Genomic DNA, 14,861 nt, shown 5'->3' on the forward strand with positions numbered 1-14,861 from the left:
ATCTCTAATAAGAAAATTGTTTCTTTCCCTCTTTATTGCTCTTATAATCCGCCATTTATATTTTTGGCGGGAACTCATACCTACTTCACTGCAGTTTTTCTTTTTCAAATAGGAACGCCCATAATTTTTTTATTAATAAGTCAATTTGCGATTATTAATATTCAAATTTCGGAATAATAGGAAAATCTAAATATATAAAACGCAAATATAACTAACTGACTGATCAATCAACAGCCCAAACTCGACCGATTGGGCAGAATTTTGTAGATAGCTGCTATAATGTAGACATAAGCTGAGAAAAGATTTTGACAAATTCTGCCTCCAAGGGGACAAAAAAGGGAAAGTTTGTACCACGAATTTATTTTGATCACGCGGGCGAAGCTGCAGGCAACAGCTAGTGCACTATGACGTACTATGATTGCTACTCATATATTTAAAAAATATCGCGATTTAAAAGCATTTAAGGTCGTCAAAGATTATTTATCATCATCATGGACAATAGTTAAGCATATATAATAGGTATTTAGCCACTGAGAAATTTTTAAAGCATAGAAAAAATTTGATCACGAGGCGGGAATCGTAATCAAACCACTAATTTAATCATAATAGATGGCGTGGGGGCTCCCTTAGGCACATAAACTGCTGCTGCATACTGTGGCGGGATCACGGGTGGCCGAGAGGCTAGGCGTTGCTACGGTTTGGCAAAAAGACGCGGGTTCGAATCCCGCCTTGTGATCAAAATTTTCTATTCTTCAAAAATTTCTCATTTATAAGCAATCGAATGCTATCAAACGAAATATTATATCCCTACTTTAGCAACTGTTTCACAATTTAATTTTTAATTTACTAATTGTGTTTTATCAAATTTTAACAGTTGTAGCTGGAGCCGATTATAATATAAAATACTATATATTTATTTATTGTCTGCAACACTAAATACAGTCTAATATGCATTGTGATACACGGCCCGTTAAACATAACCTCTTTCCGTGTCCATACTGTGTTATTGAATGTATATATTTCTGTGATTATTAAGTTATTTTATCTATAATGGAAATAAGGATTTAAATATTTAATTACATTTCGTGTACCGACACTAAACACTTGACACTTTGACACTATATCTCGCACCAAAACTCATATTAGCGATGTATTGTCCTCGAGCTGGTTCCTCATGGGCCGCTTGCACATCCGATACCGGCGTATTATGTACTAGAGGTGTAGTATTTGCCCGTCGTCTTTGCTCGCCATTTGTTGGTACGGTGCCTCTTGGTCGTGTAAGGTGACGGCCGTCAAATCGACTATCTCGTCTTGGTCCTCTTGGTCGAATCTGAAAGAGAGACTTTTTTTAACATACCTGGACCAATCTATGTACTATTAATAAATATTTTAAATTCGTTAGATATGTATATGTTTTTGTTATATGTTTGTTTTAAGCGAACAATGAAAAACTATTTAACCGAATTTGAAAGTTCTGTTACTGTCATGGTCATAAATTAACGTTAGTAGATAATAACATGTGTGTGTGTGTGTGTGTGTGTGTGTGTGAAACCGCACACACTCACACTCATACCACACGCACATATCCATCCAACTCAGTGCCACACGAGTAATTACTACTTCACACAACCCACAATCACACAAACACACACACATTTAGTATTTCTCAACATCCTAAAAACTGTTGGGCCGCAAAGCACGCACCCAGTGGTTTATACAACATCATGGACAATATCAATATTACACTGTATCACATACACACGTCAGCGTCGCCTATAACTGTATATTACATGATAGTGACGTCTATATCAATTACACATGTCAATGTCACATATACCAGTGTAACACACGTCATTGTATCTATATCAGTCGCATACGTCATTGACGCTTATGTCACTGTCACACACGTCACGCACACGCGTCTCGAGTCAGTCAGTGTCAAGCGTCGCGCAGTGTGTCACGTATCACGCAGCATATCACGTGTCACGCGTCACGTATCACGCAGCATATCACGTGTCACGCGTCACGTATCACGCAGCATATCACGTGTCACGCGTCACGTATCACGCAGTATTCACATGTCACGCGTCACGCAGCGTGTCACGCACCTGTCGTCGTCGGGCTCGCTGGCGGGCGGGTCGGCGCGCGCGGGCTCGGGCGGCGCGCCGGCGCGCTGGTTGGCGGGCCGCACCGTGATGATCAGGTTCGACGAGTTGGCCACCATCATGTCGGTCACCTGTTTGCGGGTACAATTATATATAACAAATAAAAAAAACTAAATACAACTATATAAATTTTGGAATCTAGTAAATTATCTTGCTCTTACACGTAGGTTATAATAATTCAATTCCGGCGAACGTAACTACACAATGGACTTTAATACGGTTCTGTTTTAATAGATTGAGTGATTCAAGATGAAGGTTTATATGTATAACAGCACCTATTAAACTACTCCGAATTTAACGCGTGCGAAGGCGCGGGCAAAAGCTAGTGACGTATAACTTCTGAAGCATAAATTTTACACAATTTAATTACTTCAAACAAAACAAGCTAAACCGCTTTCAAACTGTCATCAGTAGACCAAATTTAAGAAAGACATCAGCTGTAAAAAGTTATTCAGAAGTGAAAAAAAAAAAAAACAAAAAAACAAAAAAAAAACTACACAGTCGAATTGACACTTCGCAGACCGACCTGATCCAGGGTCTTGTTGGACACGTCGATGCCGTTGACCTCCAGCACCTCATCGTTGACGCCCAGCAGGCCGGTGGACTCCGCCAAGCCGCCGGGCACCAGCCGCGATATGAAGATACCGGGCGAACGCTCCACGCCGCTCGCCGTCACGCGGACGGACGTGCCGTCTCTGGGGTACGAGAGACGAACAGACAAATATCATTAGCACCATCACCACATAGTATAAAACGTAGTCGCTTTCTCTGTCCCTAACTCCTTATGTATGCTTAAATCTTTAAAACTACCCAACGGATTTTGATGCGGTTTGTTTAATAGATAGAGTGATTCAAGGGGAAGTTTATATGTATAACATCTATTAAACTACTCCAAATTTAACACGTGCGAAGCCGCTGGCTAAAGCTAGTATTTATTTTATTGCCTAATCTTATTTTTGATATATTTTTCTTTATTTAGTTTTTTTTTTATTCAACCATCTTACTTCTGGCAGAATCCACAGCGTCATGGGTCAACTGACGCATGGCATATTATTTAGATACATAATTATTTCTTGTCTCCTTACATTATCGTGTCTGTGTCTATGTTTTTCTAATTACCTCCTTTGTAATGTTCAATCTTTTGCATATTTTTTTAAGTAGTTGTGTGTGTTTTTGAATGTTCTATGTGGTGGTCTAATAAGACAACCACATATATATATCTTAATATTTCAAGTGAATAGATCGTCTTTTAGAAAACCTGATGTGCCATGTCCCATCCTACCCGGTTGCCTGGCAGAGATAGCAGAGAGAGTATTGTACAAGCGATGCTTTTTATGTGCATAATGTTTCAATTGTTGTTTTTGTCTAAGTATGTTCAAGTCAAGCTTGGCCAGTGCTGATATTCAGTCTGCATTTCCCATTATACCGTTATTTCTATTGTTTTGTTTTTTACATACTACTATAGTAATAATATATTAATCTTACAAATAATAAGTACCTGATGAAAAATCCTAGCGGCCGATCGGAGCCGTGTTTCAATAATTTCACCCTCCTACACGTTTCCGGTACTATGTCTACGTCTATGATAGCTGAAACCTGGAAAAGAAAACATATTAATTATATAACAAAGAAAAAACATATATATGTATATAATATATATATAACATCCTATACTAAATTATATTAAATTAGGGACATAGAATAGAGTCGATAGCGATAGCGTCTATAATATCAGTGAAAGGATCTTATATGTATATTTTTACTGAGGTTCCCAAAAATGAAGGTTCTCAATTACACTGTATTACATTTGGTTCTGTTACTCAATAACACCGTTTATTATAGGGTTTTCAATGGATTGGCGTGATTTTTTTTTGTTTGTGAGATAATTGTTGATATATCAACGGACATCCCAAAAACAATGGAGGTTCTTAATTGAAGTTAATTACATATATATGTTTTTTGTTTGTCACCCGGCAACTCCGTGGGTTTTCTAACGATTGACATTTTTAGAATGCGGAGTGGTACCTCCTTCCCCAGGAATGGTAGTGACGTTTTTTTTGTAAAAAATTATTATTGTTATTAAAATTATTCTTTAACCTACGAACTACGTTCAAGCTTGTGTTCTAAAGACAGCTATTTTAATGTTAATTCGTGTTACCAAATTTTGGTTGCATTTTCCAAAACCATTATTCTATTATTATTATAAATACAATTATGATTTTTTGCTTAAGGTATCTACAGAAAATGAAAAAAAAACACCTCATGTAATTTATGGATGCCTCCTCATATTATAAAAAAATATAAAAAATAAAGATTATTGTTTAAATTTAAGCTAATAGAAAACACATTTGTACCATAGTTCTCCAATCGAGATTGAACCAACATTCCATATTTCAATATCACTGTACTAAACGAATCTCAAAACGAATCTTTTTAAATAACATATCTAACTAATCAAACTAACTACTTCATCGTATAATCCAAAAATAAACAACCTTAACCCACACCTAAGTAGCTCAACTCAAATGCTCTTGGAAGAAACCTAGTCAATTGAATAAACGGTCTGAGCTTAAGCGCTAAACTCTAGTGCATACTTGTGTTAAGTTTTACTCGGGTTTTCTATTCGTTCCGAAATTCTATACTTTTATCGTACTAAGGCGCACTGATTTAAGGATTTTGTAGGAGATTATCCTATCGATAGGATCTTAGTTGCCAATTCCACAATATTCTAGATATGTTCTTTTTAGCTTAGACAATATAACAATTAATGTATTAAAATTTACGTCAAACAGCCAAACAGGCTGTCAGGAACATAGATAAGTGATTATCAGTAAGGAGGGGAAGGGGGGTCGGGGGGTATTAGTTTGAGGACTATTGCTCCATATTAGCATGTGAGAGAATTAAAATGTACTCTATGGTATAGAGCATAGTGTTCATATTAAGTGCATTGGGTTACAGGCTAGCCAATGGTTTATATTCCTTGAGTCAAGTGGTTCGATGGGCTAGTCTCTGTACTGCCATCGACTGCGCAAATTGTGCAAACTCATCTAATTCTATTTCAATCATGATATTATTAAATTAAGGAAATTAATTTAACATCTCCGACATGCATATATGAGTAATTCTCTCACCATCCTAAAGTCGTGTGGGTTGGATATGGCTAATCCCTTGTTCTTCGCCGGAGTGCCGCTGAGTATCGACGAGATGATGTTGCGGGGTCGCATCGTACCGTAGCCGTTCAGCTCTTCGAGGCTGTCACCTGGAAAGCGATTGAAGGTCTATTGGAGCCAGCTATATAAGGAACAGAATCTGCAAGTACGAATTACCGGATAGGCCGTTTGTCGAGGATGGCCATATTTCTTTTTATCCGAGTATCGAGCAATGAGGAAGTTTACTAAGTAATAAGTATACCTATATTGTAGTTATAGGTCAGGCGAGCCTATCCTACAGTCTTAAAAAATAGACAAATATTTGTATAGTTATATTCAGGTGAGTCCGAAAAACTGGGACATACAATCACAATAAGACACCGCTTCATGATAAGGCAGAAAAAGTTCGTCTAATACGTCTTTTTTTAAGCTGTTTTTTATACTATTTTATACCCAACTGCGCAAAACGGAATTTTTATTTATTCTCGAATCGCGCATTTACCACAGTCATTGAAAACGACTTGGCTTACTTTTTTATAAAATTTTATGTGTAGATACAGAGGTTCATTGTCATTTTATCGCCCTTGATAATTTTCTATTACCCAATTCCCATCATCAATAAAACGTCTGCAGCGGGTCTACTTCCGCAAATGTTCATAGACAGTGGTGATCGCACAGCATAAATATTTGTCCGCTCGAACGTAAAAAAAGATTTGGAGATTTGTTACAAAGTATTAGTAATATATAGTATATAACTATTGATTATAATATACTAGCTGCGCCCCGCGGTTTCACCCGCTCAAGTCCGTATCCCGTAGGAATATCGGGATAAAAAGTTGCCTTTATGTTATTCCAGTTGTCCAGCTATCTACGTATCAAATTTCATTGCAATCGGTTCAGTAGTTTTTGCGTGAAAGAGCAACAAACACACACACACACATCCTCACAAACTTTCGCATTTATAATACTAAGTAGGAAGTAGGATTTTATATACTCCTAAGTGGCAGGCAACTGGCAATACCATTGCCGGGTGAGCCTAATAATATAGGAGTTAGTATAGGAGTTAGTATAGGACTACATATAACGGAATCCGCGCGAATCGATCCATCCATCTCGCCATACAACCGCATATTTAACTGTTGAGCACAATGGAATCCCACGGCTGTGAACCTAACAAAGGCGAATCCCATTCTCGGCCGCCAAATATGGCAGCCAGCTGACTCATTTATACTAGTGTTATCGTATATTACTTCGACCGTGGTGTATTGGCGGCAACGTTCGGAAAATCGGTCAAGTGCGTGTTGCACAAAGTCATATTTTAACTCACGTGTAAACAACATTAGTTCTGAATCGCGCAAGAGATTTTTTTTCGCTTCTTTAATTATAATGATTGATAGATGTACGATGAATATTAACAAATTTTGCACGGGTAACAATTTAACAGAACGTAGGTATAAATAAAATTTACTAGTGGATTAAAAAAGCACAATGTTTCGACCCTATCACAAATTACAAAATAAAAACTAAAAATACGCTTCAATTATAGTATTTACTAAATACAGAATTTGTTAAATTGTTGAATCCTAACCTTCCAAACAGGATAATTATATAAACTCATGAAATTAGGGGGCGTCCATAAATTACATCAACGTAACGTACGTTAAATCAGTCAACTAAAATCTTTCCAAATCTCACTTGGCTCCCCCAATGGGGGTTTTTAATAAATATCACGTATTTTATTTTTTAACAGAAAACCGTCAAAAAATCCTGAAAAATGTCTCACGTAATTTATGGACGCCCCCTTATTTCATTACCACAGGGCCTTTATTAGGTGTACAAAGTTTGCATGAAATTTGTCCATAGCGGGTGAGGTGAGTCACAGGTTACATAAATACAGGTGAATTTAATAAAAGTTAAACTCAAAGCTAATTTTATAATCTCAATATAAGTATATAAATTAAGTGTTGTTTTTTTACTTTGTTCGTCCGCAATGTACTCTTTTTATCCCAATATTCCTACGGGATACGGACTGACGCGGGTGAAACCACGGGGCGTAGCTAGTAATAAATAATGACCTACTCTTGTAGCATTGGGTTTAGAATGACGTGCGTTTATTATTCTCTATAGTCACCTTTTACGTCATTTCTTACGTTTTAAATTACTTTGTGATATCTCATTCTATAGTATAAGAAAATTTTTATTTGCGCACATTAAGCTTCTATCTTTTTTGAGTTAAAAATTAAAATGTTACCGAAAGAAAATCAAATTTAAATTCAATGAAATAAATCGTTTTATCTCATAGAAGTTATATATATATTCAATTTTACTTTTCAACCGACTTCAAAAAGGAGGGTATTCTCAATTCGACCTTATTTGTTTTGGGTCTGATTTTGATTATTATTTTTTTGTTTGAAAGCTGTGTGGTCCTTTCAAAATTTCGTCGAGTTCTGACAATTTATAAGCGTTAGTTTTTCTTAATATTTGATAAAAACAATTAAGACTCAAGGTCCTCCTCACGGGCTACATGTGTGGCATTGTTTAACTAATCGATATTCATAATGGACAAGTAGGTAAGATCAGACTTCTGCGCCCTGCCAGAGCGATACTTGAGACTCGGGAGGGAATCGAACCCACCCCTTTTTATTGTGTACTCACACGTTAACCCGCGGCTTCATTCAGGGCTAAAGCCTGTATCACAGAATAATAAGCACAAGTATATATATGCTTATTTGGACTATAATCTATCTTTAATTTCATACAGATCCGATCACTGTTTTTGCCCTATCGCATTAACAACAGAAACATATGCGGTTCGTAAAGTGAAAATAGAACCCATGTTACCTTCAAATATTAGAAAAATTATCGTCACGTTATCGACTGCGTTGAGATAACCACGCCACCGCGGTTATATAATGAGATGCGAATAATAATTTCGCATATATTAGTCGCGTCCGCCTGATTTCGTTCATTAACAACTGTTACGCCCTGTCCTGTCTGTGGTATGTTTAACATACCAACTATGTGGATAAAAATCTGTCATCATAAGCTGCAAATTCATCAGAATGAGACCGGGTTTAGAAAGGATTACATTCCTCTTCGTCTTAAACGATCATTTTTTGTAACCGACTTCAAACACTGAGGAACACTTTTACAATTCGAGTGTATTTTTATAGGTTTGTTACCCCAGAATTTCCGATTGGGTGAACCGATTTTTTTCGTTCCCCGTTGTGGTCCCGCTTAGATTTTTAATTTGTTCTAGCCTGACAATCTGTCAAAAATCGATTTTTAACAAACAACTAAACTAACTTGTTTTAGTTTTAGGTTTTAAAAATAATTATTCCGCTACAAAGAGACTTACAAAAACCATCTTTCCTCCTTATAATATACAAGCACACCTTGTCTCATCGACGTATGCGCAGAAGCTATTGGAACATGTAGCAACACACCATAATTGAATGGATGTAGGCAGCAATTAGACAATGCTCCATCACGTTCAATTGAACCGAATACTATCGTCATAACGATTAACATAGAATGGTGTATGGAGCCATGTACATACATGTACATGTCATACATATACATGTACATACATATACGTGTACATACATATATATGTATAGGGGTCGAATGGTTAAATATTAAATAGAATATCTAACATTTCTAATACAATATTTTAGTAAATATTTCATCGATCGTCGCTGGTTTAGCGTCCGCGTATTTGGGTAAATAAATACACTTGAATAAAATTACTTATTTTTAACTTAACAAAGAAAGAACGAAAAAAAAACATGTAATAAAGCGTGTTTTTTTTAATGTACTTGCTCTATGCAGTTGATTCTTGATCTAAAGGAAGCTTATAAAAAATACAAGAACAGAGTAAAAATTAGGGAAAATTTTAATTTATTCTATTGGCAGTCTTTTAAATAATTTATTAACCGACGTTCCCAAAAACAAAAGGTTCTCAATAGTTTTTTTTGTTGTTTTTTACTCGATAACTCCGTGGGTTTTCGAGCAATTGACGTGATTCTTTTTGTGTTTGATAGGTTATTGTTGTCATTTGGTTCCATTTTAAAATGGAGTTGTACCATCCCCCTCGAGCTGATAACATAATTTGCAGAAAAGATTTATTCTCCTTCGATTAAGTTAAAAAATTTCAATGGTCAACAAACAAAAAGCATCTCATTATTATTGTTATGAATTCGAACACATTCGTCTAATTATTCTAGATAGTTCCATGGCCTATTCTAAATAATAAAGCTCTCAGAGTCGATGAATGCGCACAAGCCACGCTTCGGTAGCTCCATCCTCTATACACATCGACTGAGCGCGTGTACAATGGCCACGTATTTATAATATCCCAGTAATATTATAAATGCGAAAGTTTGTAAGGATGCGTGTGTGTTTGTTGCTCTTTCACGCAAAATCTACTGAACAGATTGCAATGAAATTTGGTACGTAGACAGCTGAACAACTGGAATAACATATAGGCAACTTTTTATCCCAATATTCCGACGGGATACGGACTGACGCGGATGAAACCGCGGGGCGCAGCTAATTTCAACATAATATAAACGCTTCAAGAGTTTAGGCCAATAAATGTATCAATTCTTTATTACAACCTTGACATCCAATCAAAAGAATTGATATTACACTCAAGAAATATTAAATTGTTCACATTGTTCAGACATTCAACGATATTAACTGTTGTTTATCATGATATCTTACAGAACGAATGTCTATTTGAAATCACAACAATATTTAGTAATATTATGAATGCAAGTGTAACTCTGATTGTTTCATTATCATGTCTAAACTGATGTATAGTACTAGCGGTCCGCCCCGGCTTTGCCCATGGTCGTATGTAGCATGTAGCCTTCCTCAATAAATGGGCTAACTAACACTGAAATAATTTTTCAAAACTGACCAGAAGTTCCTGAGATTAGTGCGTTCAAACAAACAAACACTTCAGCTTTATAATATTAGTAGCTTCATATATATGAATCCTGCAAGAATAGGAACTATGCGGAGAAAACCATGAAAATGACAAATTTAACCTTCGATGCAGTCAAGGGAAGATAGTTTCAAATAAAAAAGCTGAAGAGTTTGAACGCACTAATCTCAGAAACTACTGATCCGATTTTAAAAATTCTTTCAGTGTTAGATAGCCCATTTAGTGAGGAAGGCTATAAGCTATATGTGCCACGGGCGAAGCCGGAGTGATCCGCTAGTTAATTATATAAATATGTAAACTAGCACATTTAATAGAAATTGGTCTACTATAGTGTGAGATAAGGATGTTCCAACAATCAAACTCTTCAGCATTATGCATATATTATTACATTACAGTTTTTAATCTATGCCCCACTTATAACTTTCTTTTGGGAGAGCTTCATTTGGTAATGTAATTTAAATGTATTAGAGAAATTATTAGCCTACTTTGTTTTCTTTAATTGCTTTGGTATAAAATGTTTAATGGAAATATGTTAATCAGTCACAGATGGGGCACTGGAGCAGAAATTTTACAAGCTTTCACATTAAGACATGAAACGTTTGACCTATACTTAATGAATATGCTTTTATTTGATTCTCGTGTATGTTTGTATATAACCAACGCCTTTAGACTTGATTTATATCCACTTCAAATTGATAGATTTAATTCAATCTTTGTACACCTATCAAGGATCGGTGAATGTAACTATTACAAACGACTGGTGGGTGTAAACTATTACAAAGTATATATACTTATTGTCTCATTGTCTCTTGCGTTTTTGTACATAATTATTGTCTCACTACTCCTAAGTAGTGAGACAATAATTTGATTCCATCAACATAGCATGTTTTTTTAATTCTCTCAAACTAAATTTATCTTTAGATTTAGATTAACTCTATGGTACAGACGAGTCTTATAACACATTACCAGCAAAATAACTTGTGTAATAATTGAGTGAGAAGCGTCCCTACAGAATATGCATCTAGTACTACTCATATTTTCATTATCGACACACAGCTGATCAGCTCTTTATCTCTTTATTTTTCTCAAACTTTGGATGTAATGCAAAAGTTACTAGTAGTATAGAGTTACTCACCTTTCCTTTGTATTATAACCCTTAACAAAGGCCTGGCGGTCAGTAAAGCTCTAGCTAAGTTATCATCATTGTTAATTGGCAGCAAATCACCATCTCTTGGGTCTGTGTAGCTGATAAGAAAGGCCACATCGTGTAATCTGTGTAGTTTCTCAATTAACGCCTTGAAATCATCATATTTTAACTTCTCCGATTTATTTAGTGAAAATCTTCTGAACTCTGCATCGAACTAGAAAGCAATTTACCGATTAAAGTCTGTAGAGATCGTAATGATACAATTTTTTACATAATTTGTATGAAATATCTGTCTAAATTTTTAGAATTGTTGTTTGAAGTATGATGATGAGCAATATTGCATGCACTATTCGTATTTAATGATTACAGAATCATTAAAAGCAAGCTATCATTGTATTATGTTTCATTAGTGTGGACTACAATCAAGAATCTTTGTTTTAGTAGAAGAACATAAATACTTTGAAATAACGATCACATAGATGTCGGCTTGAACAACGTATGCGATATATTATCTAAAGTAAACAGATTTACTCTCACAACATTATCGTTTATGGAAAGAAATTAGAAATTATTACTCACTTTAGTTTTGACTTCCACACTCTGGCTGTCGATTCTAGCGGCGATTTTGTTTTTAGACATCTCGAAAGCATTTAACACTTACACTAACACAATAAACGTTTCAAAATATTTAGGCACTTGTTACGTGAAAAAACATTGTAAAATATCAAAAATTTTAAAACAAACGAGAATGTTGAATCGACACTCGCGTCGTAAATTGTAATTTGTAAAGTTGATTTTCTATTATAAAATATTTAAGGCATTAGTAATAATTAACCAATGAGGAGATAGTTTACAAAGCACATTTTACATCCCATTGGCTAAAATTGTTTACAGATGACAGCTAACTGAAATTTACAATGAAAACAAATAAACGTTTCATTTAACGCATTAATTATCTGACGTTAACAGACCTTAGTTGTTGTAATTTTAAAATAAATTAGCTTACAATAATTCTCTAAGGAATACTACTAAAATATTCTTTGTGCTGTGCAAATTCCATTTTCAATAAAGTTAAATCATGCAACTATTCATCTTATCTAATATATATACGTAGGTAGTACCGTATAAATATAATCATAAAGTATCTAGTCAGCTGACTGTTGCATCATGGCCTTGGATGAACTATCTAAAAGACAAAAACTTATTATGTATTATTTAACAATGCTTCCAAACTCGTTAGAGAAATAATAATAGTTGGTGTTGTGTGATTTGGTTCAAGAATATAATAAAGTAAAAAAAATGAGAAGATGTAAAAATAGGTTTTGATTCTGTACAAGCTTAAGCTTAGCGCACCTTCATGAGTTATTAGTTAGTTGTTAAGCCCTGAAGTGAGGTAGGTGTATTTATCGTCACCAATAAAATTACTGGTGTTTGTAAGAAGAGACTTTGTCAGAAAGGATCTGTTTCCATATAATAAGTATTTAAAACTACTCTATGGTATCTGTGAACAAGTCATAGGAGGTATTTATTCACAAAATCATTTCTTCGATCGTGTACCTTTCTCGTCATTCAAAAACCACAGTGATTATAAGTCGTTCAAATCATTATTTTAATCTAAAATGCATTTATAATTTTAACATTTGCCAATTGTGTCGAATAGCCTATCTCATCTCCGATTACCGCTCTCAGTCAGTTTTAAATATTTCTTACATATAATATGGAGGTCTTCAAGAGAAGAGTAAACAGGTACCTTCTAGGGAAGCGCGCTCCATCTTAGGTCACATCTCAGCTTACCATCAGGCGAGATCGTGGTAAAGCGCTGCCCTATCATCGGATGAAAAACAGAAACTATGCTGTATTTTGTCGCAGGTCTTTGTCACATATATTTTTGTTACATACAGGTATAACCCATTACTAAATGTTAAACACTTCCAATGGTAATCGCGCTTAGACTTAAATATAGATAGGTGAAACTAAAAAAAAATATGTGAGTATATATGGCAATTCAAATTTAATTTTCAAGTTGACACTGACATTTGACAGTTATCACCATTTAAAAATATAAAAATAACATGAAAATGGAAAAATAATCCCGATTCCTTGAACAGAAATTATATTATTTAATTCATATTTTCCATAAACATACATCATATAATCTTATCAACATGAATCCTCTTAAAAATCCGAATGCGGAACGTAATAATCCTTGTTTAAAGGTATATCGCAATCCATAATAAAGTTAGAAAAAGAAATTTACACAAAAAATTGCATAACATTTTATTTTCAGGAACAAGAACAGTCCTATAGCTGTTTGAATAAAAATGGATTTAATCAAGAAAAGTGTGAATTACACTTCGATAATTATAATACGTGTAAAAAGTTCTGGGTAAGAGCAGTATTATATGTACTATCCTTAAACAGACAGCTAGCTTGTATCCAGAGAAAAAATATATATATACATACGTTAAAAAAATCTAATTTTTAACCGATCATGAGGTGGAATTCGAAAGATGCTTCTTTCGCCGAAATGCTGAAACGTTTAATAATTTCTTATACATAAAGCATTTGAATGCTCAAATGCTAAAAAAAATCAAACTAGAGTCTTTTCGTTTTGATGACAACCTCAAATATACTCAGTAATGTTAAATAATTCTCATCAATCAGTCATAATATAGTTAAATTAATAACCAAGAGCATATGTTATTAATAATAATTATTGTACACAAAACTCTAAATAAACCACCTTCAGATTTTCTGAAATTGTCAGAAATAGATGAAATTTAGGTGAGATCACATGGCAGACACCAGCTCCCAATAAAAAGATTCAGAAAAATTATTTAACCCAGTAAAAAGTTATGTGATAACAAACACAAAAGACAATACAGTCTACTTGATAGCCTTCTCCTTTTTTGAAGAATATTGAAACAAAATACACAAAATGAAAGCATAAACATTACTATGTTACTCAGTATCAATAAATTTAATTTCATACATATGTGTGCTAAAACTATATCTAAATTAAGAAATTTAACTGAATAATTTTCTAAAAAGTATAAAATTGTTTCAGGGAAAAGTGTATAAAGACAGGAAGGCGAAAGGGCTAACTCCATACATGCCGGAAGTTTCGGAGAGAGAAAAAATCAAACAGGAGTATTTGAAAAATGTTTACTTTACCTCCTAATTAACACTAGTTTATGAGCTGTAAATATTTGAGTATTCATAAATATATAAAGATGTTAAGCAAAAATGTTGCAAGAGTTTATTTATTGAATGGGCATTTTTATAGTTATAAGCTATTGGTTGATTTGGTTAGAGAAAAAGTATGGCAACACTAATGCAGATTAAGTTTTATACAATTGCAAAAAGTTTTTAATATTTTATAATACATTTTTTCTATAGTACATACAATTATTTGAAGATTATATATCAAACAAAAACGAAATCATTAC

At 34.4% G+C, this 14,861-nt stretch overlaps 2 protein-coding genes across 2 annotated transcripts; one reads left to right on the forward strand and one right to left on the reverse strand.

Moving 5' to 3' along the window:
* Positions 1 to 771: 771 nt before the first annotated feature.
* LOC119836946 (partitioning defective protein 6) lies at positions 772 to 12,188 on the reverse strand. Its single transcript, XM_038362420.1, has 7 exons — positions 11,992 to 12,188; positions 11,401 to 11,626; positions 5,297 to 5,424; positions 3,664 to 3,761; positions 2,692 to 2,860; positions 2,109 to 2,236; positions 772 to 1,330 (listed from the first exon to the last, which is right to left on the reverse strand). Exons 1-7 carry the CDS (start codon positions 12,049 to 12,051, stop codon positions 1,213 to 1,215), a joined length of 927 nt encoding a protein of 308 aa, XP_038218348.1. The 5' UTR covers positions 12,052 to 12,188; the 3' UTR covers positions 772 to 1,212.
* A 1,256-nt stretch (positions 12,189 to 13,444) lies between these two features.
* LOC119836915 (coiled-coil-helix-coiled-coil-helix domain-containing protein 7) lies at positions 13,445 to 14,659 on the forward strand. The gene is made up of 3 exons (XM_038362379.1): positions 13,445 to 13,628; positions 13,700 to 13,798; positions 14,480 to 14,659. The coding sequence occupies exons 1-3, from the start codon at positions 13,578 to 13,580 to the stop codon at positions 14,591 to 14,593; spliced, it is 264 nt and encodes an 87-aa protein (XP_038218307.1). The 5' UTR covers positions 13,445 to 13,577; the 3' UTR covers positions 14,594 to 14,659.
* The last annotated feature ends 202 nt before the right edge of the window (positions 14,660 to 14,861 follow it).

The sequence above is a fragment of the Zerene cesonia genome, chromosome 26, assembly GCF_012273895.1.
Source record: "Zerene cesonia ecotype Mississippi chromosome 26, Zerene_cesonia_1.1, whole genome shotgun sequence".
Taxonomy (NCBI): domain Eukaryota; kingdom Metazoa; phylum Arthropoda; class Insecta; order Lepidoptera; family Pieridae; genus Zerene; species Zerene cesonia.